This window comes from Poecile atricapillus, chromosome Z, assembly GCF_030490865.1.
Source record: "Poecile atricapillus isolate bPoeAtr1 chromosome Z, bPoeAtr1.hap1, whole genome shotgun sequence".
NCBI lineage: Eukaryota > Metazoa > Chordata > Aves > Passeriformes > Paridae > Poecile > Poecile atricapillus.
Genome location: NC_081289.1, coordinates 57,841,577 through 57,868,273, shown reverse-complemented (window position 1 = coordinate 57,868,273; position 26,697 = coordinate 57,841,577). Strand labels below are relative to the sequence as shown.

General features: G+C 38.2%; 1 protein-coding gene across 5 annotated transcripts; it reads left to right on the top strand.

Moving 5' to 3' along the window:
• Nucleotides 1-309: 309 nt before the first annotated feature.
• LOC131573164 (zinc finger BED domain-containing protein 4-like) lies at nt 310-26,697 on the top strand. 5 transcript variants are annotated; one of them, XM_058826854.1, is made up of 4 exons: nt 310-479; nt 7,073-7,149; nt 12,254-12,400; nt 21,056-26,697. In XM_058826854.1, the coding sequence occupies exon 4, from the start codon at nt 21,460-21,462 to the stop codon at nt 24,976-24,978; it is 3,519 nt and encodes a 1,172-aa protein (XP_058682837.1). In that variant the 5' UTR covers nt 310-479; nt 7,073-7,149; nt 12,254-12,400; nt 21,056-21,459; the 3' UTR covers nt 24,979-26,697. The 5 variants fall into 5 exon arrangements, with proteins under 5 accessions (XP_058682837.1, XP_058682836.1, XP_058682838.1 ...); XM_058826857.1 differs by lacking the exon at nt 310-479 and adding an exon at nt 1,113-1,244; XM_058826853.1 differs by lacking the exon at nt 12,254-12,400.

Here is a 26,697-nt window from a genome sequence, read left to right as displayed (position 1 = left end):
AGGCACCGGAGGTCCCTCCAGGTCTGAAGCACCACAGGAACCGCTCTGAACCCGGCCCGCCGCCCTCAGAGCCATCGCATCCACCGCCCTCAGCCGCCCCAGCAACGAAGCGGAGTGCGACCAGCGGCCGCACTCTTCAGGAGAAGGCCGGTGTCGGGCTCCGACCCGCATGGGGGGCCGCCGCGACTCAGATGCGAAGGGAGCCCGCGGCCCCTGAGCATCGCGGCCCGGTGCCGCCATTTTGCGGCCCGGCGTGCTGACATGTCGCGCGCCGTGCGTGGCGCCGCCCCCCGCGCCTGCGCCCCGCGCCCGCGGCGGCCGAGCCGGGGCAGCTGCTCAGCGCCGCGGCGGCGGCGGAGACAAAGCGCCGGGTAATGAATGGGACGGGCCCGCCCGGCCCTTCCTCTTAACTCCTTCGGGCCCGGCCGGCCGGCGGCAGCGGCGACCTCCGGCTTCCCCCGGGACGGCCGCCCGGGTAGGTGAGTAGTACTGTTCTGGCACCGGGAGGGCGCCGGGCAGGGCGGTACGGCTCTCTGGTCCCGCACTCCCCTCCCGGCTCCCCCCTCCCTCCCTCCCCGCCCCCCCCCCCCCCCGTGCCCGCCACCTCTGCGTTTGGCCTCAGCAGCCTCGGTGCCTTGCGCGGCCGGGGAGCTGCGTCCCGACCCGGCGGCGCCTTGTCCCTCCCGGGAACGCCCGCGGGACAGCGCCGCTAGGCCGGGGAGGGGGCGTGTGGTGGCGGGGCAGTGCAGGAAGCCGGGAACCAGGCCGGCGGTGCCGGCTCTATTGTCTGCGGGGCCCCGCGGGGGGCGCGGACGGCCCGGTGAACAGAGGTTGCTGGAGCCTAGGGGTTCGGTGCTGTCCCGGGCCGCCTGGCGGGCCCCACCGCCCCGCGCTTGGGGAGGGGTGCCCGCCGCGGGGCCGGGTGCGCCTCGAGCCCCCCCCGGCATTGTGGCGGCGCGGGCCGGGCCGGGTCGGACCGGCGGGACCCGCCGGGACTGAGCGCCCGCGCCCACCTGGCGGGGCCGCAGTAGCCGGGCCCGTGGAGGGAGCGGTGACCATGTGGCCGCTGCCATCCCGACCCAAGATGGCCCAGGCAGCCCAGGCGTGGAGAGCCCACCGCCCTCCTCAGGGTGCGAACCTGGGACCGGGGACCGCCTCGGATACAGTTCCCGAGTCGGGTGCCGGGACCGGAAAGCCCGGTAATCCTAAAAAGCGTTTTCCCTCTCCGAGAAACAGGACACGAGGTGGGCAGGCGCCCGCCAGCGGCTTCGGCCGCGGGGTGAGCGCCGCGTCTGTGTTTTTTTGCGGTGAAGTTCTAGCCATCCCTCCTTGGCAGAGTCGCTCAAGAACGGTGGCTCGGAAAAGTGCAGAATTTAGCTTTCATGTAGTGTTGCTCTCGTTTTGTGCTTGGGGCATGGCAATTTTGCTTAAAAATGTCTTGTAGCTTCTAGATCTACACTGAGGCAGCTTCTGATGTCGAGTGCTTGTGTTAGAATGCTTACTTGAGTTCTCAGGGTGTCCGATGCACTTTAAAATTGTCTGCTGCATATACAGCCTACTGAAAGTATAAAAACATGTATTATACTGAAAGGTTAAAGCCTCTTTTGCATTCATAGTGGCTCTATTTATCATTGCTAAGTTTAGTAGTTAGGCTTTGTAGTGTAGAGACCTCTCTCTGTAGTGCTTGTTAGAAGCAGTCCTGTCTTGTTTCTGAGGGGTTCCTTTGAGAAATTTCAATAATTTAGCATGAGCTGTCATGCTACACATATAATACTAAGCAGAGAAAGATTTTCAAGCCCCCATAATATGAACGTACTTTCCGGACTTTCCTTACACGTTGTCTTTATGGCCCACTATACATATGTATCTGTTTTGTTTTTCAAGAGCGTGAGTACAGCACTTTACTTCTGAAGGTTATTTTCAGTAATGCAGTGTTTCACTTTAAGAGCAGGCCTGCACCCTTGGGAGGACATTCTGGCTTACATTCTGGGGGGAGTGAAGTCTGGAAGACTTTATCAACTATCCCCAAGATACTATGCTGCTGCTAAGGAAGCCTGTGTTTGTGCAAATACTGGGCAGGGGCATTCTAGCTATTATTCACTATGGAGACTGGTTTTGCAGAGGAAAAAATTCTGTTCAAAACAAAATAAATTCTTCGGTGTACTTTTAAAAATTTGAGTGCTGTCCACTAGGTATAAGAGCAACAGGCAAGATGCTGACAGTTTTTGTACAGTTGGATGTGTATCTGCTTTGGTACTTTATGTTGCTAGTACCTTGCAGCTTCAGTAGATGTTGAGGAATTTATTCCATAGGCGTTCTCCAGAGCAGTCAAATGTAAGAATTAATTGAGAATAAGTAAAATGAAGTACCTAAACTAAACATCTTGGAGAAAAGTTTTTCAAGCATTTGTACTCTTACATAAAAATAACTCTTCTTGTGGTGTAACACCTCCCCATTCTTGTGACTGCTCTGCCTTGGAGTCTCCTGGGAAGCCTCGAGCAAACCAGCTGAGTGGTGAAGCAGTCCTTTGACTGTACCAGTTGGGCCGCGAGGGAGCTCTGGTGTAGTAAAGGTGGGAAAAAAAGGATAAGCAATTACCTCCTGTAGCTTTGGTAAACCATTTATCTGGATGTAGCCCAAGTGGAACGGTACCATTGTTACTGCACTTTGGGGAAAGGAGCTTAGTAGTTACTGACTTCATTTTTGGTCAAGAAGGAAGGCTTCTGATGACCAAAGTCAATTGTCTTCTGACCCTATAAACAGCAGTCCTAAGTGAGGCTGAGCTCACCTGGACCACAGCAGCCAGTCCCAGCACCTCCCAGAGCTCACAAACCTTCAAGTTCATGGTACTCAAGGACTGTCAGCTTCTCACCCCCCATCTCCATGTTCATCAAGGTGCAACCATTGCCTGTTGGGAAATTCAAAGGGATTTGACATATTTTAGTGAATTTCAGGGGAATTTTTCATAGGAGCCTTTACACTCATAGAAAAGGTGTATACATCATTTACCTGTGTGTATTTGAATCGGTTGTGATACAAATGTTATTATTTTGAATCCATAGTTAAGCCATTGTTAAAATTGTTGTGAAAACTAACAAATCACTTTGTAAATGTTAAAGTACTGAAGTATTAAGTGCTGCTAAATCCTTCTGCACCCTTATCTTTCCACCCATATTCTTTGTAATCTTACTTCTTTTGCATTCACAGCTTTTGTGTAAATTATTCCAAATTGCTTCTTACTTGATCTTCCTTTGTATGCTTTAGTCTGTGTAGTAAGTAGTATAGTGAATCTTGCCATTGAACTCTGTAAAGTTGCTTTTTCACATATCCATATTAAACCTGTCTTTTTTTTAAACACTTTGACAGTGTTCCTTTAAGCAGCCAAACCACTCATTCATAACATCTATGTAGGCAAAATTGTGATATGTACAGCATCCTCATTGATAATGTGAGAGGCAAAGTATAGAACAGCAGAAGGCTAGACAGGTGATGAGCTTAATGTTTGCTATTTGCTATCTTCCTGTTACTTTGCTGCAACCTCTCTGTCTGGTGCTTCCCCCTACTATGGCTTATTTTAAACCAAGACAGTAAATGTCCAGAGCAAGAATTGTGTTTGCAGAAGCAGCCAGTGTCACAGGTGCTTAGTGCAGAGGGGTCTTCTTCAATAAACATTAACATATCCCTAAGAATTATAACAGGGCCTTGGAAAATACAGGAGACCAACAGAATTTTACATGTTTATTTAAGATTGTCAATCCACTAAAGTACTATCAAATACTTTTTAAAACTAGGTATTACAGAAGGAATTGGCCTTTGAGTCTACTGGATTTTTCTGTTTTCTTCTCCTTTTTTTCTTGGATTTTGTTCTCTTTGAGTTTTTAGAATCCTAAATACATTAACTTCTGAGGCATTTTTTTTTCTCCTCTGAGAAGGTTTGAGTGAAAGAATGTGCATGTTGTATTTCCCAACAGCTTGCTGCAATTTATTGCCATTCACAGTGAAGAATATTTACAGGGGGGTTTGTTAATCCTGTTTTTTTGCAGCTTGCTTTTATTTTTTAAGAGTTTCATCTTCAAAGTGATCATGTTTTGCTATGGGGTTGCCACTGTAATGAACAGTTAAAATAATCAGCTATGTGCAAATAACAGGATGATACAGTTTTATATAGAAAAGAATATTATAGATAGTTTAATGGGGAATTTTGCACCATATAGAGCAGAGTGTTTAACTCATCATGACTGACATTTTTCTCCTGAAGTAGGGATGATCTTCCTATTTTACTAGTGTCAACAAAAATTAATGAAATTCACAGAATGTTACCTGTTGTAGTGTATGCTTTCAAAATAGACCTCACAAAGAAAGAGTTCTTATATGGCAGATGTACCTTGTTTTCTGCACATCCTTGGCTATTTAATTTGTTTGTTACTGGCATGCTCAGTATTGCTCAATTTACAGCTATGTAATGATTTCATTTCATCCAATTACTGAAAAAATTGAGTACTTTCTGTGGCCTAATGGTAGCTTTCAAGTGAAATCTAGAGTTTAAAGCTCTCAGGTCAAGAAGTAAGAAAAACTAAAGCTTTTATAATACTTTTTTTGTGGTTTTTTTGTTCATTGTTTGGGTTTTTTTTGTTATGTTTTTTGTTTGTTTGTTTGCTGAAGCGAAGGAACTTCTGTCCTAAATTAGTGTGGTACATAGTTGAACCATGGTAGTATTGGTTTGGGGTTGTGGTTTGGTTTGGGGTTTTTTTTTTTGTGATGAGATAGAAGTCAATATGATGGGCTGTTCAAGCAAAACAGGGAAATAGCTTGATTTTTAAGGCCCTTCTTTTCATTCAAGTGTGATAATTCGGGATAAATAGTGATTTTTTTTTTATTTTTTTTTTTATATTGAACAACATATTGAAAGGTGTGGTATAAATCTTTTCTATAGTCTAAGACTGGTTTTCAGTGGATGTTGACATAAGAAATATTATTATATTACTATAATCTCTATGTAAACTCACAACCTGCGTGCTCTCTTTAGCAATTACTGCGCAGTTGCGTCCTTTCTATCTCTTACCTCTTTCCCTTGCTCCTTTGTTGTTTAAGGACGTGTAGGACAATCCCTTTCTGAAGGTTTAGAAGGGAACTGGTTTTTTGTTGCAGCTGTGTGAAAAGTTGTTGGATTTTTTTTTTCCTTGTTACACTGTGTCTTCTAGTTTTCATTCACGAATGTCATACAGATTGTTTTTCCTGAGATATGTTAGAGTAATTTTTGCAGGGAGTGTTCAGATTTTCTGTATAATTAATATAAAAGTCAGTTCTGGGGTGCAGTACTCATTAGCTTGAAAATCAAGGCTGAAAATAGGATTTTTAACAGCTGAACATTTTAGCAATACTTTTTTGCAATTATTTGCAAAATATATGGGAAATATTTAATAATATATTTCTCTTGTGTGGCAATGATCAAAGAATTTGTGCCTGTTTTACCCCAAATAGGTTAAGTGGCTGTTTAATAATTAATCTGTTTACCTGTTGCTGTCATTCTGTATGCTATTTTCTGAATCAATCTGCCTGCAAAAAAATCAGTTTGCCTCTAAAGAAAGTAATCTGAGATCCAGCTAAAATTACTTTTTGTGATTCTTCTCACAAAAATAAACAGTCAAGAAAACCCAAACATTAATTTGAATTTAATAAAATATTTGGCCTGGCACGAAACTATAGTCATCTTTAACAAATCAGAGAGGGGGAAAATGGGAATAGAAGGGTTGAGGGTTTCTGGTGTGTTCTAAAGACATCAGGGAGCGCAGGATGCATATTTGTACTTTATTTTGCCTGTAGTCTGATGGCTCTGGCACTTGCAAGGAATGTGGGAGAGCCAGGTTCACTTCCCTGCTTTGCCTGAGGAGCTTAATCCACATCTGAGGAGAGTTCCCTGACTGCTCCACTGAGCGCCCTGCCTCTGGTGGGTCTGTGTCTCCTTGGCTGACACCTTCCTCTCTGCATACATTATTTATATGTTGCTGTAATAGGGATAGCTAAAGTATCTCAACAGTCAAATTAGCCAGCAGCACAGCTCTGGAGGTGTTTCAATTGCTTAAGAGGCACTATCGGAATGGTTTTAAGTAAAAAATGTCAGCAAGAGAAATGATAGTTCATTTCATAATGCACACTAAGCCAGTCATCAGGACTGTCGGCCCTCTGAGAGATAATCTTCCTAAGCGAAAAAACTCTAAGTGTGGATATATATATGCATGTGTATGTGTGTATATATATATATTTATAGTGTTAAACATCTCAGTCTGATTAAGAAGAGTAAGCTCTGCAATATAAGAGAGAATGCCTTGCAGATTATGGATTTTATAAGGTGGCAAAATGTTTTCCTGGTTTGTTGGGTTAGGTTTTTCACAGTGTACTGGGGCCTCTGTACTATGGCACTCATTCTGTATATTGATGAGATCACTGGAACTGAAGTTGCAAAACTCAAAAAATGTGTCCTGCAATAGACTGTTTTGGTCTGTTTAGTTGCCAAGTCAAAATATGTGATCTAATATGCTCCACTTGCAATTGCTCATTTCTCATACATGGGGAATGATAATCTTGTGTTGATCCTATCCCATTGCATGTTGATTAATACATGTGGTTGGTGCAAGCAAGTTAGTTGGTATAAGCAATATGTTTGGGTTATGAAGAGAAGGTTTAACAAGGTGAATCCTGTAGTGTATGGAAAGGTGTCAGCAAGCTCCCATAAAATCTTGCATGTAATGTAGACTCTGTTTCATTCAGCATAAGCATTATAAAATGGAGCAGTGCTAAAATAAATACAAAAATTTGACTTTTAAATTTTATTTTAGCAATCATCTGATGGGTTTTTATTATTATTTTTATTTTGCTTTGGAGCTCTAGAAGTGAAAATGTCTGATTTTTCTTGATAATTGTGAGGGCTAGGGATTTGAAAAAAGCTGAGGTGTTAAGTGCAGCTCCTGGAGCTGTCACCTAAAGAGAAATTTGAAACATCTCATGAGTTGCCACTGTGACAGTTAATGTGTTTAAAAAATATTAAAAGCAATTACTTTCTTTTTTTCCTTAGATACAATCATCTCATTAAGTTTGAGTAGCAACTATTTAACCTCAAATGAAGTCGCCTGCCTGCAGTGGAACAGATGTGTAAGTTTGTTTTTCTAAATAAACTAGTGAGCAGCTTGTTTGTTTTGGGTCTTGTATCATTATTTTTATTAATTTAAAGGAAGACAATGGAAAAAGGTAATGAATAATTGTATGCCTGGGCACTGACTTGTCTGGAGCTTAATAATTTAGCACGAGGTTTGTATGAGTGCCTGAGCCTTAAAAATTTAAGTTTAGAAGCTTGGATATCTTTAGAGTGGTACAGAAATAGTAACTGTTTTATGATTTATGGGCATCCCTTACTCCGTGGTATCAGCTGGCATATATACATCCGTACCCTGAATTATACTGTTTAGAAAGTGGAGGTTACTTAGATGCTGCATTCATCCTGTACTCAAATTACAGGCATCTTAATCAAATTTCATGTCTTCACTGAGCGAGTTAGTTTTAATATTTTCTTCTAGGGTTTTTGTCTAAAAATATTAAAACTTTATATATTCAATTTGAGCTTTTGAATACAGATTTTTTGGAAGCCTGAGATTCCTAAGTAAGATGCTGTAAAGAAAAGATTGTTTATATGATGATAAGCATTTATATGTGGAGTAACAATAAATGTTGTTCTTGTATAGTGTTTCAGAACTTTGTATTTATTTCTTATCTCATCCCCTCTGTGCCCTGAATAAAATACTTCAATTTTTAAGCCATCTGTATCACTGGTTAACGTGCATGTTAGCAACAGATGGACAGAATGTGTAAGATGGAGAAAATTTTGAGCTAGGAAGTCTTGGTGGGGTCCTAGAATCGGAAGAAGGCACCTCTAAAGGCCATGAAGTCAAACCCCATGCCATGAGGAGGGGCATCTTTAACTAGACCACATGAGTTAGAGCCCCATCCAGCCTGGCCTTGAGTGTTGCCAGAGTTGGGGCATCTACTGCATCTCTGGAAAACCTGTTTCAGCATTTAATTGTCCTCATTGAAAAAAATCTACTCCTTATATCTAGTTCAACTCTACCTTCTTTTTGTTGAAACCCATACCCCTTTTCCTGTCATTACAGGCCCTACTAAAGTTGGTCTCCATCCTTCTTACAAACTCCTCTTCCTGAAAGGCTAGTCTAAAGTCTCCCTGGAGCCTTCTCTTTGAACAACCACAACTTTCACAGCATTTCCCTGTAAGACTGTGGTCCCTGTAGGAAGAGAAGTTAAAAGTTTGATTCAGATTCATTCCTTGAAGGAAACTTTTCCTTGGTGACCAATACAGAAGATGTAGATTTCATTACATACTAAATCTGTCTGTGGGTTATTCTTCACCAGTCTAAGGAAAAATTGGCTGCTAGCGCTCTCCAAACCTAGAGGAGAGCTGAGGAGCAGGAGTGAGTAGTTGTTTGTACCAGCCTCCCAGGTCAGTTTTAGACCACTAAAGGTGTTTTTTTTCCAGAATATGCAAAAGTTCACTCTCCATGTAGTTAATGCTGTATTCTAATATACTCATCTCAAGGTCACTGAATGCTTTGCACAGTTTCATTATATGATGTCAAGCACTGTAGTATATAATACTCAAAGTGCCTTTCCATTGTGACTCTCAAGGTTAAATGCCTTCAATGAAAATAATCCACTTTAGTATTACCTGTCCAATGAAAATGAGTATCTGGTCTTTGTACCTTCGAGAACTATTTCTTGATTTTCAGTCTCATATGAAATAATGTTGTTGACTGCAAGCTCAGTGTTCTGATAAATCCTTTCTTAATTTGTGATTAAAACAGTACTCTCTTGAGAGTGGGTACCCTAAAAACAGATGCTTAGATAGAGCTGGAGTCTCCTGAGAACAAAGATTCTGTTGTCCAGATGTTACCTTTACTGTGAAAATTTTAAATTTCGGTAGGTCAGCACTGTTAATGGTCTACATCCTTCAGCATCCATTGTAATCCAATAGTCTTTCAGTTTGTATGCTATACAGTAATTCTTATGTGCAGTTTAGATCATTGAAGAAAAGCTAGTTCCTGATTAAAGGGGTCTAGTAGTGCTAGATGTGCCCTGAGAAGGTGGGAGAGAACAAAGCAGTGTGAAAACTGCTGCCTGTTTATGTCTCACACCCAACTACTGGCTCCTAGCTCATGGCAACCTTTCTTAATTTAACTGCAAATCCCAGTGCTAATATGGGCATAGCTCATGGCAATCATGTATTTTTTTCTGGTTTTTTACTCTGTGGTTCCCCTTCTTTATCCTTCATTAAAGGTGGAAATGTGATAGGCATGATATGGGAGCATATGTACAGACAGGGGGAAAAAAAGCAACTGAAAGACAAGATTCTACAACTCATTTCATGGGAGGTTGTCACTTGCTGTGACTTGCATCAATAGCTGCTGAAACAGTGGGAAGAGTGGGTCTGCTTTCAGTAAGTGTGCAGATTGTGCTGTCAGCAGCATCCTTGCTTTGGTACTGGGAAATGGGAGGAATTGAGGTCCTGCTTGTTTCCTTTTCTAGTGATTTTGAGTTGTCTTCAGTGGCTTACTGAACTGTGGGGAGACCATAATCAATTTATGACAGGAAATACAATGATGCTCATAAAGAGCAGGAAGATTCCTCATCCTTTTTTAAAAATGTTTTTATTTCCCTTTTCTATAACTCACAAATTATTAAGTTTATTAAAATAATAATTAATAATAATAGGAATCAAGTGAATGGAAAGGGTTATCCATTTGTTTACCTGTTATAGTAATAGTGTTGTGGATCTTGCAGTGGATAGGACACCCATGTAGTTGTATGTGTCAAACTTACTTAAAAACAGAGTTGCATTACATTAATTAAAGCTCATTAACTGCATTTTTTAAAATAAGTACTACAAAAAGCTTTATTCTTAATTTAAAATTTCTTGTATTTTTTGCTCCTTGAGCAAAACCTTATTTGGTCAAATTTAAGATCTGTCTACGGCAGTAGGATGGTTCTTCTATAAATAATTTCTTTTGAGAGAAGTACTTCCTGGGAGTGCTCAGTGTGGTGCTGGTGGAAACAGTATTGGCTTCCTTTAGCTTGGTTGTCTGAGTCAGTTAAGTCTTTGCAAAGTCTCACCTGTTGCTGTGGGATCTCGGTCTCTTCAGGGCTGAGCTCCTCTGGGATACCCCCTCAAAGGGGAGTTTCCTCTATCTCAGTTCTTTTTCAGGAAGGATACTGTAAAAGGCTTGTTAGCTTCTCGTTTCTCGTGTTTATTAATATATAATCAAAAGACTTGGCAGGTCTTCCCCAGACTTTCTGCACAAGTTCATCCACCACAGCTTTGGTTCAAGTTGGCTTGAATAGCACACAATGGCCCCAAACTACGCAGTCTCTTTATACTTATTCTCACCCAATTAACAATAGACAGGTATATTATTTTTCTTAGTGACTTAATGATCCATCAGCTGTGTGTTGCACTGCGGTATTTTCTATTCAATCACTAACTATTACCTAAAAATTTCTAGAAGAAGATGAAGAAGAAAGAAGGAAAAGAGAAAACACTCTAAATCCTCCATCTTGTCTTCTGTTTTCTGAACTAGTTTAACTTTTTCACCCAGTGACTTGAGAAAACTCTCTACACACACTTTTAGCTTTTCTATTTAACAGTTATTTTCACGGTGTTTTCTTGGATGTCAGAGCTTGTTATCAGAGATAAGGGCACACTTTGTGCCTCAGACTAACTTCACCTTGCCTTGAAGAAGACAAAGAGAATATATCCCTAAAAGAGGTTAAGAGGAGAATCCCTCTTGTTATGGAGGCTACAAACAGGCAGGTTGACAAGTGAATACGAAGACGATGCATTGTCATTTCTCCCTCCCTCGCCCCTGTTCCATGACTAGGAGGGTTTGTTTTGAGAGGGAGAGAGATGTGATCATTGTTTTTTAAAGTGGGATTTCAGGTGAAAATGTCAGATGCTACTGATGAATGTACAATTTACTTAGAAAATACAGAATGACAAAAAATGCGTGAAAGAGGCATAAGAAGTTCACCCCTATTGTGGGCATGTGCATTATGCCTGCATGTGATATGGAAACTTGGTTTTAAAGTTACCTCTTTATTTTCATTACATTTCTTGTTCTCATTGGCATAGTGGTGAAACTGAGTGTTTCTGAACTCTAATTACCTTGGATAGTATTGTGAATATTGTTTTCTGTTTTATTTAGTAGATTTAATAAAGAGATTATCTTTTCCTTACTTTAAGAAAAATCTAGGCATGCTTCTTCAGTTTATTACATGAGCAAGAAAGAAGGTACTCTCAGTTGCAAATGATTCTCCAAAGAAATTTTTCATCTCCATACCAGGTGTCTTCTCACTTGAAATAAAGTTGTGTGACAAAAGGAAGATTAATCTTAGGTTTAAAAAAATCCCTATGAAGTACTTAAACTACTGTTCATACCCTTGAAAATATGTTTTTGTGGTCTTGGGTATGATGGATTGCATTTCCTTTGCATAACCTTCGAGTTCACAAGCATTCCAGGATACAAATGTTTTAATAGAAGCATATTATTATGTCATGTTACACATATACAAATACTATATATATAAATAATGGGAAATCTCTCAATAGCACTGTTGAAACTATCCGAGGTTAGTTAGTTACAACTAACTTGCATTAATATGAGAACAGAATTGGGTTGATGGATAGCTATGAAGGGTTTTTAAAAAAGACATCTTCAGACTTCATCTGGTTAGCAGGAAAATAAATACTACTACATGGTAGTCTTACCAGTTTAACAGGTAGTTCCATTTTGTATATCAGAAAAATTATAGTTATAACAGGTGAATGTAATATATTCTGTAAAGGACTCAGTTTACATTCTGTGAGGACTTTCTTCACTTTCTACTTACATGGATGTTTTCAGCAAGAGTTCCAAGAAGACTGACTACACAAAACATGGTGTGTCTCTCTCCTAACTGTTTTTTGTTCTTCATCATCCAGCCTATTCAGGTTTCTTCTTTACAGGTGTATCATTTCTTAGTGTTGGAAATCATCCTTAACATGCTTGAAGTTTCACTCTTATTGGATTTAAAGATAGACATTTAACAAAAATAAAACCCACAAAACTGTATGGTTTTCATTATGTTGCAAGCTAGGAAGGTAGAGTAGTCAGTAGAAAAATCACTTGTCCTAATCCTATCCCTTTTACTTCATCAGCTGTGGGCTGCATGGGAGGAGGAAGAGAAGAGTCTAATGGGCTATTCAGAGAATTGATCACTTGGAGAGAAGAGTTGTCAGAGGAGCTTTGCTTTGAATTTTCTCATGCTTTTCTGAAAGCAAGCTGCTGTTCTCAAGAAATATGGAGTAAATTTTAGTTTTTTTCCTTTCATTCTTTTCTGACTTACCTGTTGTTACTGTGGTTTTGGTTGTGTGCTTTTCCTATCCTGTGATAATACTGATGCATCTTTCCTACTCTGTTCTTTTTATCTTCTCCATTTTACCCTTGTGTTGTGTTACTGCAACCTTTATTTGTCTCCTGTCAGCTCCAAATTGTACAGCATGTGATACTAAAAGCAGCTTTGATGTCCTGCTCTAAAAATGCTCTAAACCAAACAATACATGCATCAGCTGTGTAAAAAAAAAAATTTCTTAAGAAAACCACCTTACTTCTTCTAACATAAATCATGTATGATTTTCCCCATCATATTAGCATATGATATTTGTTTGTCAAAAATTGTAAAGGATCAAAATATCAAAATAAATATATAATTTGCTGTAGCAACACTGAACTGATGTGTAAGACTTGGGAAAATCCTGCTTAAAGTTTTAATGAAACTATTGCTTAAAACATTGGCATTTTAACCACTGAAAGATCTGACTTTTGGTAGGTGTGAACAATACCTCAGAAACATATCCTGCAAGTATTGCATGCCTGATAATGAGAAGTAACACTTCAGCACTTGAGACAGTTTGGATTCTAGGCAAACGCTGACATGATTTACTTAGCGTGATAGATCTGTTTTTATGAGTATTCTCTTAGTAGAAGCTGGGACAAATTATTAGCATGTGTAGAACACGCATTTTTTTTGTCCTTCATAACAGTGTGCTGCAATGAGAAGTTAGTAAAGGACATGTGAAGGGATGTAGCCCCGTTTGAGATCTGATGGTATTTTTAGTGCACTAAGGAGAAAAATAGCAACAATTAAAGGCTTATCAGGTGGTTGTAGGTGTGAATAGTGCTACTAATTCCAGTGATACATAATGTTATGTGTGGTGGCACATGTAACATGCTTCCTTGTTTTTTTTTTACTTGAAGTTGGGAGTGATGTTTTGACCAGGGTGATTATTTTGTTGTTGTAGCTTTACATTTTTATTTTACTTTCAAGATAAATGCTGTTGAAAACCGTATGGAATGGGGATTTCTGTGCTATAGGCTTTAGCGTGTTTAAGAATGTTACTTAAGTCTAGGTGGTAGAGGATGATGCTTCAAATAGATACATGCTTAGTACATTGGCAGATAAATTATGAAGATTGATTTCTTCAGAGAAAAGGCTGAACTTTGACTCGGTACCCTGTATCAGATACCTGCTTCATTCTTACACATAAGAATATGTAAGAATTGTGCAGTGAGCCTGCATCACTTGAGTCTGATGAAACGTTTGGGTACTGAGCTTGTTTACCAAACCCGGTGGGCTGAATGGGAGCTTCAGAGCTTGTTAGAGATGCCCTCCTGTTGAGTCGCAGGGTCTGAACTTCTTCTCAGAGAGGAGCCTGGGTGTGGCTGGATCCAGACTTTTCATCAGTTTTTGTCCAAAGGATTATAGAGGTGTAATTGAACCTTTATACAACTTTGTCCTACAGGATTAAGGATGGCAAACCATATATTTTTATATAAATATATATGATGTATTATCATTAGATACAAATAATTTACAGAATATTTTACTACACAGTACAGGAACTGTAACAACTATTCTAATATAGTGCACTATGAAGCAGTTGTATGAAAGCTGGCAAAACAATTAAGTAGATTGATGTTACTCACCCGTAACAATGACCTTGGGCAAATCTCTTTAGCTCAGCCTCCAGGAGTAAGAGGAGTAACCTTGAGGGATGTTCCCCAGTAAAGAGACAAATCTCCATACATACACTCCAAGAAGGCTTATGTCAGAAGACCCTGCATTAAAATTTAGGACTGGGCTTTTATAGTGTAAAGTGACTGATGATGGTCAGATGCCAGGTTAGATCACAGTCTCCAGCTGTGTCAACTCAGCAGCTTTGGACAAGTTATCAGTAGTATCACTTGTTTGTTCATTTATCCAGGAACAGATCTACCACACCTTCATCTCACTAGCAGGATGTTTTGCTTTGGGACTGATGAGTCAGGCAGGTTTCAGCATTATTCAGCACCAAAAGCAGTGTGCTGCTCCCTGCTTCATTTACCGCTTGTATATTTGCAGTGTTCAAGTTGGTTTACCCCATTCCAGGCAGAGCATCCTGCTACACCACTAAATAGGGATACCAGAACTAAATGTCAGCCCGATGTAAATAATATACATGCTAACTTGAACATCCTTATTTCTATCACACTTTAATTAATGGGAAATGTATAGTATCGTATAATAGTAATGTATCATATTTTAAAAGTATTATCTCAATTCTTTAAAGAAGCTTTATGATTGAGGATGTACAAGTGTAAGAACTGAATTAAGAACTAGATTCTCCTTTTTTAAAATAAATATTACTTAAATATATCTTCATTTCCACTTTGTTCCAAAGTTGTTTTTTTTTAATGATGCTAATTTGGAAATCATATTGTTTCTTTTCAGCTTTACCACTGTCATTAATTATTTTCAACCTTTTACACATTGGAGTACAAGCCAGTGTAATTTTTTGCAGGGGGAGCTGGCGTGAACACTGTTGCAGATGATTTAGGGTTTGAGGTGTAAATACTGCTGTAAAGCTGGAGCTTTTAGTTTTGAATCTTTTCTGAGGTTTCAGGGACTATTTGAAAATTATTAGTAAACAGCATCCCATTGACTTTACATGTTTACAGCAACAAGAGAAGAAAACAGCTGCACAAATAAAAACATCTTTCAAGAGTAAGAAACTAAATTTGAGGAGTTTGAGTTTGTACAGTGTTACGTGTTTTCTGTGTGCTGGTTACATTTTAACTCAACACTGTCCATTTAACAATAGTCAAATGACTAAAATTTTCACTTCTGAGCTGTTACCTTCTTGAATTGTTATTAATTTGGAGGTGGTGAGGAAAATAGAAAACATAGTCTACTAAACCAGAAAAGTGTAACTTGGCCCTAGCAGGTCTGTTTTACTGCTTAAAACATCTGTTCACAGTAAAATTATTTGATGTTTTGTGGGGCAAGAAAGAGGGGAATATTTACATTTATCTTTTTAGTCTCTGCTTAAGCTAAATTCCTGGATCTGTAATTAGAGTTGTGTAATCAGAGTGTAATGGTGACTGTTATACTTGGCTTTCTACACCTTTTTTCTCTGCCTGCAATGACTGATTTAGGCCCCAGCTTACACCAAGCCTTGAGTTTTCCAGTAACATGAAGGGACATGAGTGATCTTTATACTTCAGCAAATCAGAGGTCTCTGTGTCATGTCCTCACAAGTAGCACAAGCGCACTGGGGAGCTCACAGAAGACGTATTCATGTCAACAAGGAGCAGTGTTCACTATTGGTGGTGCTGTTTCCACTCTTCAATCCTTTGTGTCCAGATGGAACATATAGGGTTGTGGATGTGAGAGGATGTTATACAAGTTGGAGAGAAAAACTCTTGTAAAATCATGACAGTTAGTGGTTTTCATAAGATCTGCCTTTCAGGTGACTCAGAAGTAATGGTAATTACTTTTAGAATAGTAAAGAATAGTTAAAAATAGTAAAGGTGTCAACTCTTTCTCATCCAGTTCTCTAGAAATCATACCGTCCGTGAAGTCCAGAATGATGTGTTTCTTCTATTAAGCCTGACTTTCTGTACTTTGTTCAAGATTAAACTATTGCATACCTCTAGTTCATATTAGTACATCTGTGCAAATTCCTGTGAGCTTCTGTGAGACTTGAGACTGGAACCCACCTTGTTTTAGTGTGACTGACATGCCAATTTTGCATTTCTAATTCTGCATTTTGACTGATCAGTATCATGCAAACCTCTAGTTTCTTACAGGTGAGCTAATACTGTAATTTTGTCATAGGAAATTTCTATAGAAAAAATGCACTGTTCTTAGTTTTCCTTCTTCAAGGGATTTGTAACTTTGAAAAGCAGTAAGTTTCATCTGGACTATAAATCCATATGAATATGTACTACTTATTTGTTCAGGATTGTGGATGTCTGTTCTCTGGATTTTTGTGGGGGGTTTTTTTGTGTGTTTCTGTTTTGTTTGATTGTTTTGCTTTAGCAAGTGTTCCTTAATTAATATAGTACTTGCCACTGCAGTTGAAGCAAATAATTTCTTAAAGTATGTGCTTCTTATTGCTTGTATTGCTTGCTCTTAGGTCCTCCTAATAATGTCTGTACATTTCCAAAAATAAACAAGATTAGCACTATTATAAAACAGACATCCATTTGTGCAAATTACTATTAATGAACTTTTATGTACATCTTATGCTCAAAATCTATCAGTACTTTTGATATTTTTTTTCAAACTAGTAAATGCTTTTACTTTCACTTTCTCCACATCTTTCTTAAAAGAACTGTTCTTGCATTTTGCTGGTGTGTGTCTTTGTATTTACACTGCATGCTCTTCAATAATAATGTAATTTTTTTTTTGTTTTAAACTACTTTTTCTGGACCTTTATTTCCACGAAGATTCTGTGATATAATAAAGTTCATGATTATCGCCTGGCTGTTCAATCTAAAATCTAAAATTGTTTAAAGCTTACAGGCCACGCTCTGCTTTACAAAAAATAATCAGCTTATGGTTCAGTGTTCTTGCATACTTGTCATATTTCTCTGTGTGTTAATGTATGTCTCTGCAATTCTGAGACAACAGCGTTTCACTTTTTACCTCCTTCCTTCAGCAGTGATTTCTTCTGGTCATGGCAGTTTGCTGTGGCGCTCAGTATCAGTGACATTCTCTGCACATTTCTTGACAACTACTGTATGCTTTCAGTAATCCCATTTTTGAATGGAAAATCCTATAAAATGTTTCTGTTGGCTTCTTACCACAGCAAACTATTGTTCAGGAGGTAATAGTCCAGAGTAGTGTATTTGAGTAGATAGTTGTTCTTTAGTTCTATTTATTTTCTTTGAAGATTGTTTTGTTGCAAGGTGACTCTCTATCTCATTGTGGAGATTTCAAAAGCATAAAACACTTTGAGCTAACTGCCTATAGCTTTTTGCCCCTTTGAAAACATTTTCCTTCTTGAATATCCTGTTTGTTTAGCAGTAGTCCTTAATTTTGAGTAGCTTGGGTTCAAGGGTAAATAAGCTATGTAAACATGGTCATAATCAAATTCATACTTTGTTCTAGGAGACTGTAAAATTTTAACACATCCTTTTTGGTTTCTTATTAAAACAGATCAACTTTTACATAGAGTCGGCATGGGAGGAGGAGATGAAAAACATTTGTTTCTAACCCTGAGTATTCTGGGGAGTGTATTCTAAAGAAAGTTTCATTTGAACATGAAAGGGTGTTTGAAGGGAAGGAGCTTGACTTACTTTTACAGTGTGATGTAGCATGATAACACAGAATGATGGGGGTTGGAAGTGACCTCTGGAGATCAACTAGTCCAACTCCCCTGCTATAGCAGGTTCAGGTGGAGCAGGTTGGAGAAGATCTTTGTCCATTTTGGTTTTGAATATCTCCAAAGGAGACTCCACAACCACTCTGGGCAGCTGCTTCCAGTGCTCTGTCACTGTCAAAAGAAAAGTTTTTCCTTGTATTCAGATGGACCCTCCTGTGTTTCAGGTTTGTTCGAGTTAGGTTTCCTCTAACCAGACTGCCCTGCTGATTGCAACCCTCTGAGCTCTGCTATTTGTCCAGTCCTCAAAGCAACAAAAATCATTCTTAGATATTTGAAAGAAAATGGAAAAAAATACATTCAAAATCTTCTAAGGGACATCCAACTTTGGGGATTTCCCAGGATGTGATTGTCTCCTCTAATCTCAGCTATTTCTGAGCTTATTTCTCCTATAATCTCAGGTCATTTCTAGAAGGCAGCAATAAGGCTGAGAAAAATACGTACTATGTAGCCAGAGACCTCTAACAGCCATAAAGTGGACAAGATATAAATAACTTTTTCTTGTCTTACACTCAGTCATAAGTACAGTAAAATAGTGTAAATGACTACAGTCTATGAGTGCTTTTAAACACTGTTAATAGAATAACTTTGTTAACAGCATGCAGTCATTTTCACAGCTAAACATAAAACTAACAGCCACAAAGGGAGACCTGGGTTTAATTGCACAAAAAGAGGACAAAACCCATGTGAATCAACAGCTGAAGAAGTAAAAACTGCAATCAAAAATCAAGGATTCAGAATATTCAGGAAGGATTTTCGGTGGACCAAGAACAATTTTTGGTCCTAAAGAAATGAAGATAGTAGAGTCAGGAGCAGATGAGATTGCTTCCCACATTTTTTGGTGGAGGAGAGTATGAATATTAAAAACACACAGTGACAGCAAGGAGAAATACTGAAGAAAGAAGTCTACCACCATGGTTCCTGCTTCATAGCCCAAACAGCTCCCTCACCTCTTCACCTCAGCTTCAGTAACTAAGACTGTCAAGGACCACAGCCATCAGTATTTAACTACATGGCATCAGCTCACTGGTATTGTGTACTCAAAGCTAATTTAGGATAAGATGATTACGGCCTAAGTATTTGAATATGTAGTGATAATGGCTGATAGTGATTAGGAACTTAACCACAATGTGTTGTTAATGAATGCCAATCTAGTTAAGTGTGGTTATAAAGTTTGTAACTGGTCTTATTTATCAGGTTTTCAAATCTTCCCATCACAGTTACCTTAAGCTTCACTGTGTTAAGCAGTAACTGCTTATCAGGACAGAGGCAATTGAAGGGTCTCTGTTTAAAGCCTAGAATTGATCTTGCATAGCTGAGAAATTAAAGAAATCGCAGGATAAAGATGTGATTACCTGTTTTGAGCTAAAAAAAAATTGCACAAAGCTTTATCAGAACCCGATGCCAGTGGATATACACATTTATTTTGTGTGAATCTAGCTAGTAATCTGTAATGTCCTTACTGTAACTTGGCACTTCCATGCATAATTTATGTTCTGTAAGCTCTGCATCAAGCCACTTGCTTATGAGCCTTTCTGTTCTGTGATCCTAATTCACAACAGCTTATTATATTTTCTTGTTTTTCCTGTTTGCAGTACAAGCTCCAAATTCACAGCTTAGATCAAAGTAAAGATGAAACAAAAATCCTCTTGAATTGATTGCTATTAAGAAAAGTTGACAGTGTTACACTCTTTCTCTTGTCCCAGATCCATATATGTCCGTATCATTAGTATGTGTGTGATCACTAATTTCTATTTCATTCAGTTTAGTACTGAGTCATGTAAATTTAGTCTGGCTGCCAGAATTGTTCTCAGATGTGATTTCACAAGCCAATGGAAAGTCCTGTGAAGTGTAAATTTCCTGTAGAAATCTAAGGTTTTTCTTTTTCATCAAGTCTTTCCCTTCATTGTTCTTCATGCTCAACCCTCATAGCTTTTGATATCTGAAAATATTTTTTTTTTTCCCTGAGAATGAGAAAGAAAGGCATAAATACTAAAACTCACACAGAAAGAAAAGCAGAATTGCTTCCTACCTCTTAGCAAGTTCTGACTGCTCCATCTCCCTTTTCTTAAAATAGCTGCTGTAAGATCATTGCCCCTCCTTTTCCCTGCCCCTTCCCTTGCACTGGAAAAGAAAGGAAGTTGTAACGATGATAGGCTTTCCATAAATGAGAACTACACAGAAAGTGTTTCTAATTTCTCTTGTAAGCAAACCTCAGAAGAAAATTAGTTAAAATAGATTACAAAGCTATTATGACATTGATCTTGATACAGGTGGGAAATGTCAGTGTGAATAACAACCTTCTTAATATGTTTTGTGGCTATGGCTAATTTTAACATTGCTGAAATCATAGAATATGCTGATTTGGAAGGGAGCCATGAGGATCATCAGTCCAACTCTTGGCCTTGCACAGGACATTACAAGAATTACCCCAATTCTTCCTGTCTTTTAGTAACACATAAAAGTTGTGGAAACTTTCTAAAATAATCAATTTAAATTTGTATTTTGTCTTCAGCTGTGCAGAAAGAGTTCCATAAAATATAGTTTGCAAAAATTGCAATGCAGAGTGTACCATCACCAATGTGGCCAAAAATGTTTATTATCTTGAATTAAGGCAGCAATAACTGCATTAATGACACAGAGGAATAAATGAGAAAGGGTCTGGCAAAATTTAAAATTCTAATATAATTGCAGTGTTAAAAAAAGTGACTGACAAATGCAGACAATTTCTTCATATTTGTGAGGGACAGCTCAACAACTTGCTTGTAGTTTTTGAGGCTGCTGTGTTGCCCTTTTGTATGCACCTTTTTATGCAACTTCAAAAACCTACTCTTTATGCTATAGTATATACTTTATACTATAGGTGTATATATAGGTAGATAGAGATACCTATATATTATATGGCTGTAGATATGTGTGTGTATACTTTGGTATTTGTGTGTGCATGCAGTGGTTGTATGATAATGTAGGATGAAGCATAGGTATGGGCATGGAAATACAAAAGTGATGCTTTGACTTGGATTTTTGTCAAAGTTGAACCAGAGCTGCATGTATAGACACATATTTGCCCACAGTAAATGTATTGAATAAATGTTGGGCTTTTTCATTTTTTTTTCAATAGTACATTGAATAGTTTTTATCTTAAAGGAGAAAAAACCCAAAACATAGAATACTAAGTGCCTGCTTTCATTTCACCTTTACTGTAGTTCTTTAATGTGTGTTAGTCAACTTTGTCTTCTGATTTTTTTTTTGTAGATGGTGTAAAAGAATCTCAGTAGCCCAATCAAGATGAACAGAATGGCTTTCTTCAACAAGAAAACAGAACATTCATTTTTTAGGATTATATCTACAACATGAAGCATTTAGCAGTAGCTGTCTTTGAGAACATTCATCTATGACCTGAAATGTCCTGATCCTGAGAAAAAAAAAGAGATTCCATTAATTAAGTCTATAATTTTTAAATGCATTTTCATGACTAATTATATTTGCTTATGTACAATGCGGATACAGAATTCATAAACCAGAGATTATTTTAACACATGCACAGATTTTGTTTTACATTCAGTATACAAGTTACAAAATTTTAATCAAATTTTAAATAATCTTTTAAATTATCTATATTTATTAATAAATGAAGTCTTGGCAAGAATTTATCATCCATGGACATGAGTAAAGCAGATTCCCCCGGAATGGATGATACTTTTGTATTGGGAAAAATCAATAACTTGAAAGTAGAGCAAGAAGACGACAGCATTAACTGTACTCTAGAAAGAACGGGTATAAAGACAGAACAAGATGATTTCAAACATGTGGACAGCAGTGATGAACAGGAAGACAAAGAAAAGAACTTCATTACCAACAACCCTGGCAAATATTTGTCTACAGAAAATGAAGATGATTATGGATCTCTTTTTTCTCAGTATAATAATACGCTGTACGATGTAGCAATGGAAGCTGTGACACAAAGCCTCCTTTCTAGCAGAAACATAAGCTCCAGAAAAAAGTCACCTGCTTGGAACCATTTTTTTATATCTCCTAGAGATAGCACTAAAGCAATATGTATGTACTGTATGAAAGAATTTAGCAGGGGTAAAAATGAAAAGGACCTGAGTACAAGTTGTCTCATGAGACATGTGAGAAGAGCACATCCCACTGTACTAATTCAAGAAAATGGAACTATGCCAGGTATATCTTCCTTTTCTTCATCTACATTACTGCTGCCACCTCAGTCTGCAGATGTTGGAGATCTGAGTTCTATGTTATCCCCAATAAAACTGGTCAAGAAAATGGCTTCTAAAATACCATCTCCAGATCAAATAATTGAGGAATCTGTTTCTATCGTTTCTTCTGAAGAAATATCAGATCTCTCAGTTTCTGAAAAGTGCAGCAAAGAAGAAGTCATGGTTGGTTCATCTCCACAGCAAGCTAACAACCAATATGATGACACTGTTGAGAATGTAGCAGAAAAAACAGTTGTACTTCCAAAGAGTGCATCAGGTTCTAGAAGGAGATCTGCTGTCTGGAAACACTTTTATTTGTCACCTCTAGATAATTCTAAAGCTGTTTGCATCCACTGCATGAATGAATTCAGTAGAGGAAAAAATGGAAAAGACCTAGGAACGAGTTGTTTAATAAGACACATGTGGAGAGCCCATCGTTCCATTGTCCTGCAAGAGAATGGGGGGGGTACCAGCATACCACCTCTCTACACCACACCTCCTACTCTCTTGCCTTCTTTACTACCATCAGATAGCGATCTGAATTCTATGTCATCCTCTCCAGGAAAACTAATAAAAGAACCAACTTCTGTTTCTTCTTCTCCAGACAGAATCTCTGAGGAGATCCATACTAATCTCACTTCCGGAGATACTCTAGTGGAAGACTCAATGCTGTCATCTTCTGATGATATAGGTGAAGTCTCCTTTGTTTCATCTCCTGAAAAACAGTGTGAGGGATTAGGTCCACTAATATTTGAACCTACTGCTGTGTTTCAGCAAAATAAAAGGATTATGAAAAGGCTTAAGTCAGAAGTCTGGCACCACTTTTCACTCTCGCCTGCAGACAGTTTAAAAGCAGTATGTAGATACTGCAGTTGTATGATAAGTCGTGGTAAGAAAGGAGATGTGGGCACAAGCTGCTTAATGAGACATCTATACAGACGCCATCCTGATGTAATTGGAAACGAAAAGAGCTTTCTTGATGTGAGTTTGGCAAATTCTCCTTACGCCACTTTGGCTTCTGCAGAATGTTCATCCTCAAAGTTGACTGACTTGCCTACAATGGTTACACATGATAATCAAATTATATTTCCTGTTAATAGTAAGAAGACCTCAAAACTGTGGAATCACTTTTCAATTTGTTCTGCAGATTCGACAAAAGTAATATGTACACACTGCGGACGTATAATAAGTAGAGGGAAAAAGCCAACAAACCTAGGCACAAGTTGCCTTCTAAGACATTTGCAGCGGTTTCATAACAATGTTTTGAAAACTGATGTTCCAGAGACAGTATTATCCTCATCTACGGATAATCACATGCCACTCCGCACAGAAATACTAGGATCTTCAAATTTTGATGAAACCAATGACAAGTTTTGTGACTCTCACCCAGTTGCCAAAAAAATCACAAGTCTTGTAGCTGAAATGATTGCACTTGACCTTCAGCCATATTCTTTTGTAGACAACATTGGCTTTAACAGGCTGCTTGAATATTTGCAACCTCAGTATTCTTTACCTTCTCCATCTTACTTTTCTAGGACAGCAATTCCAGATATGTATGATAATGTAAAACAAATAATTATTTCACATCTTAAAGAAGCTGAAAGTGGAGTGATCCATTTTACATCTGGAATATGGATGAGCAACCAAACACGAGAATATCTAACCCTGACCGCTCACTGGGTAACATTTGAGTCTTCATTTCGACCACAGTGTGAGGATTACCATTGCTCAGCACTATTAAACGTATCACAGATCGATTGTGACTACAATGGAATCAGTATTCAAAAGCAGCTAGAATACTGGTGGGAAACATGGATTACTTCCATTGGACTTCAGATTGGGATTACTGTTACTGATAATCAGAGTATAGAGAAAACTTTAAATGAAGGTGATCATTCAAGTGTACAATGTTTTAGTCACACTGTTAATGTAATTGTAAATGAGGCTATTAAAAGCCAGAGAATGGTTCAGAATTTGCTTAGTATTGCAAGAAAGATCTGTGAACGTGTCCATCGCTCAGCAAAAGCAAAAGAGAAGCTAGCTGAGTTGCAAAAAGAGTATGAGTTGCCTCAGCATCAGCTAATACAAGATGTTCCATCCAAGTGGAACACATCATTTCATATGCTTGAACGTCTTATTGAACAGAAAAGAGCAATTGATGAAATGTCAATAGAGTGCAGCTTTCGGGAACTAATAAGTTGTGACCAGTGGGAAGTCATGCAGTCAGTGTGTCATGCTCTCAAACCTTTTGAAGCTGCAAGTAGGGAGATGAGTACACACATGTCTACTCTAAGCCAAGTGATTCCAATGATTCATATACTTAACAGAAAAATAGAAATGCTGTTTGAGGAAACTATGGGCATAGATACTATGCTGAAATCTTTGAAAGAAGCTATGGTGAGTAGATTGTCCTCCACGCTTCATGATCCAAGGTACATTTTTGCTACACTTCTGGATCCCCGGTATAAAACATCATTATTTACAGAAGAGGAGGCTGAACAATATAAACAAGACTTAATCAGGGAGCTGGAAATAATGAGTTCTACCTCAGATGATGATAAACCTCTTTCCAATGGATGTGATATAGGTTCACCATCTACAAATTCATATGGGGAAGATAACCTTTGGTCACTCATGGGTGACATGAAGAAAACAAAAGACCTGAAAGAGAGAGCAAAGTTACCAGAGGAAATGGTGCTTTCTTACTTGGAGGAAGAAGTGCTTGAGCATAACTGTGATCCTCTAACTTACTGGAACTTTAAGAAGTCATCTTGGCCAGTACTGTCAAAATTAGCTGTCAGGTTCTTGGGTTGTCCACCAAGCATTGTTCCTTCAGAGAGACTGTTCAGTACATCCAATGAAAGCAACAACTTTAGTCAGTCAAGATTAATGATTGAACACTTTGAAAAGCTTATCTTTTTGAAAGTGAATCTTCCTTTAATATACTTCCAGTACTGAAACTAATGAACAAACTTCTAGACTAAATCTATTGTTGCTCACTGGATATTAACTATCTATAACTCGGATTTTTAAATTGCTCCAATAGGGGCCATGTATGACATCTAATCAGTGACTATAATTCCAAATTTTAGGTTCATTTTTTTCAGCTTTCAATATGTCTACATGTGCCTTATTCATAGTACTTCAGGCCAGATATTGTATATATGTTTTTTAAAAGTTCACACTAGAGATAGCCTGTCTCGTCAAATTATACAAAATTATGTAGGTTTTAATCCATAATTGTAAATGAACTTTAAAAAGCTCAGTCATTTGTTTTAATAGAATGGCAAAAAAAAAAAAAAAAAAAAAAAGATGTAAACAGTTCTATTCTGTAGTTTTTTATTCAATTATTATGTAAAAACCATAAACCAGGTACTGTATTTTAGTTGAACATTGCTTTAATTGCAAGAAAACAGGTTTTGTAGTTGTCAAAAGAAAGATGTACGTGAAAGATGGGGTTCAAGCTGTCTTTTTATCATATGGTGTTTTTAACTGCAAGCCCTAAAGTACTTAAAGGATTAAGGAGTTACTGAGGACGGTGTGTTTACAGGAGACTGTTGACTTAATATCTGAAAATAAATTTTAAATTTAACATGAGATGGAATGTCAGTTATACAGCAGTCGGTAGTAAAACTTCCCATTATGGGTTCTCCTGTTCAAGTTTTACATTTTAAGTGAATTACAGAAATATTCTGGGTATTTATAAAAGGTCTTGGAAGTTCTCTCAAAGTTTGTGAATTAATGCTTGTTATTTAATGCCATGTACAAAAAAAGGCAAGAAACTTACCACGAAGATTCTAATGTAATTCTGAAGCCTTTTCTAATCTTTAGTGCATCAAAACTTTAAGGTCCCTATTGTAAAAATTGAGCCCTTACTCATAGTGTAAATTCAGTTGTGTAGAACAGCCTGTTTTAAAGCTCCTAGTACAGAAATAACTGATCTTCTGGTTTTCAGTAATAGCCTTATGGATATGGTGCACTGCTTAGAACTTCATGTAGTAAGGTTGATTCTTAAATGTTGGTGTCCATCAGGCAAACGGAATATAGAGCCTTTAAAACTTCAAATAATGGAAAAAGTAGCCAGCATTTTAATTTGAAAGGAACATTCTCCTTAGTTTAACTCTAGAAAGATTCATCTTATCATTTCAGTTTTCATTGAATACATTTTTGGGAAACAAGTCATCATTTGCCTATGACCTTTTAGAAAAGTTGTAGCTTTGTTAAAATACTCTACCTATGCCTAATCTAATTTTGCATTTACTATGTTTTAGTGTATTTATAAATGGTGAACTCAGTTTCTGAAATTAAACATTTTATTTGCAATTTTCCAGTGGTAGTCAACACTGCCTTTTTTTTTTTATTGTGGATTTAAGACAACCATTGAATAAAAATTAATTCAAACAGTTGTAATCATAAATATACCACAGAACAAGCTGTGTGAAAAGATGGGTTTTCCATTTAGTTCTTTGGACTTGAGCCTGGATTCTGCTTCTTTTCATTTTCCAAAAGCTGTTTTAACTTCAGAAAAATTAGTTTAATTATTTCACAAGTGGCTCTGGTTTCCATGTGTCATTTCTCTAAACATTTTACTGTTTCAGGTATTTCAAGTGTTATTCCATCATATTATGTTTATACCTGTACTGTTTAAGTAAATTACTACATCGTGTACTTGGGAAA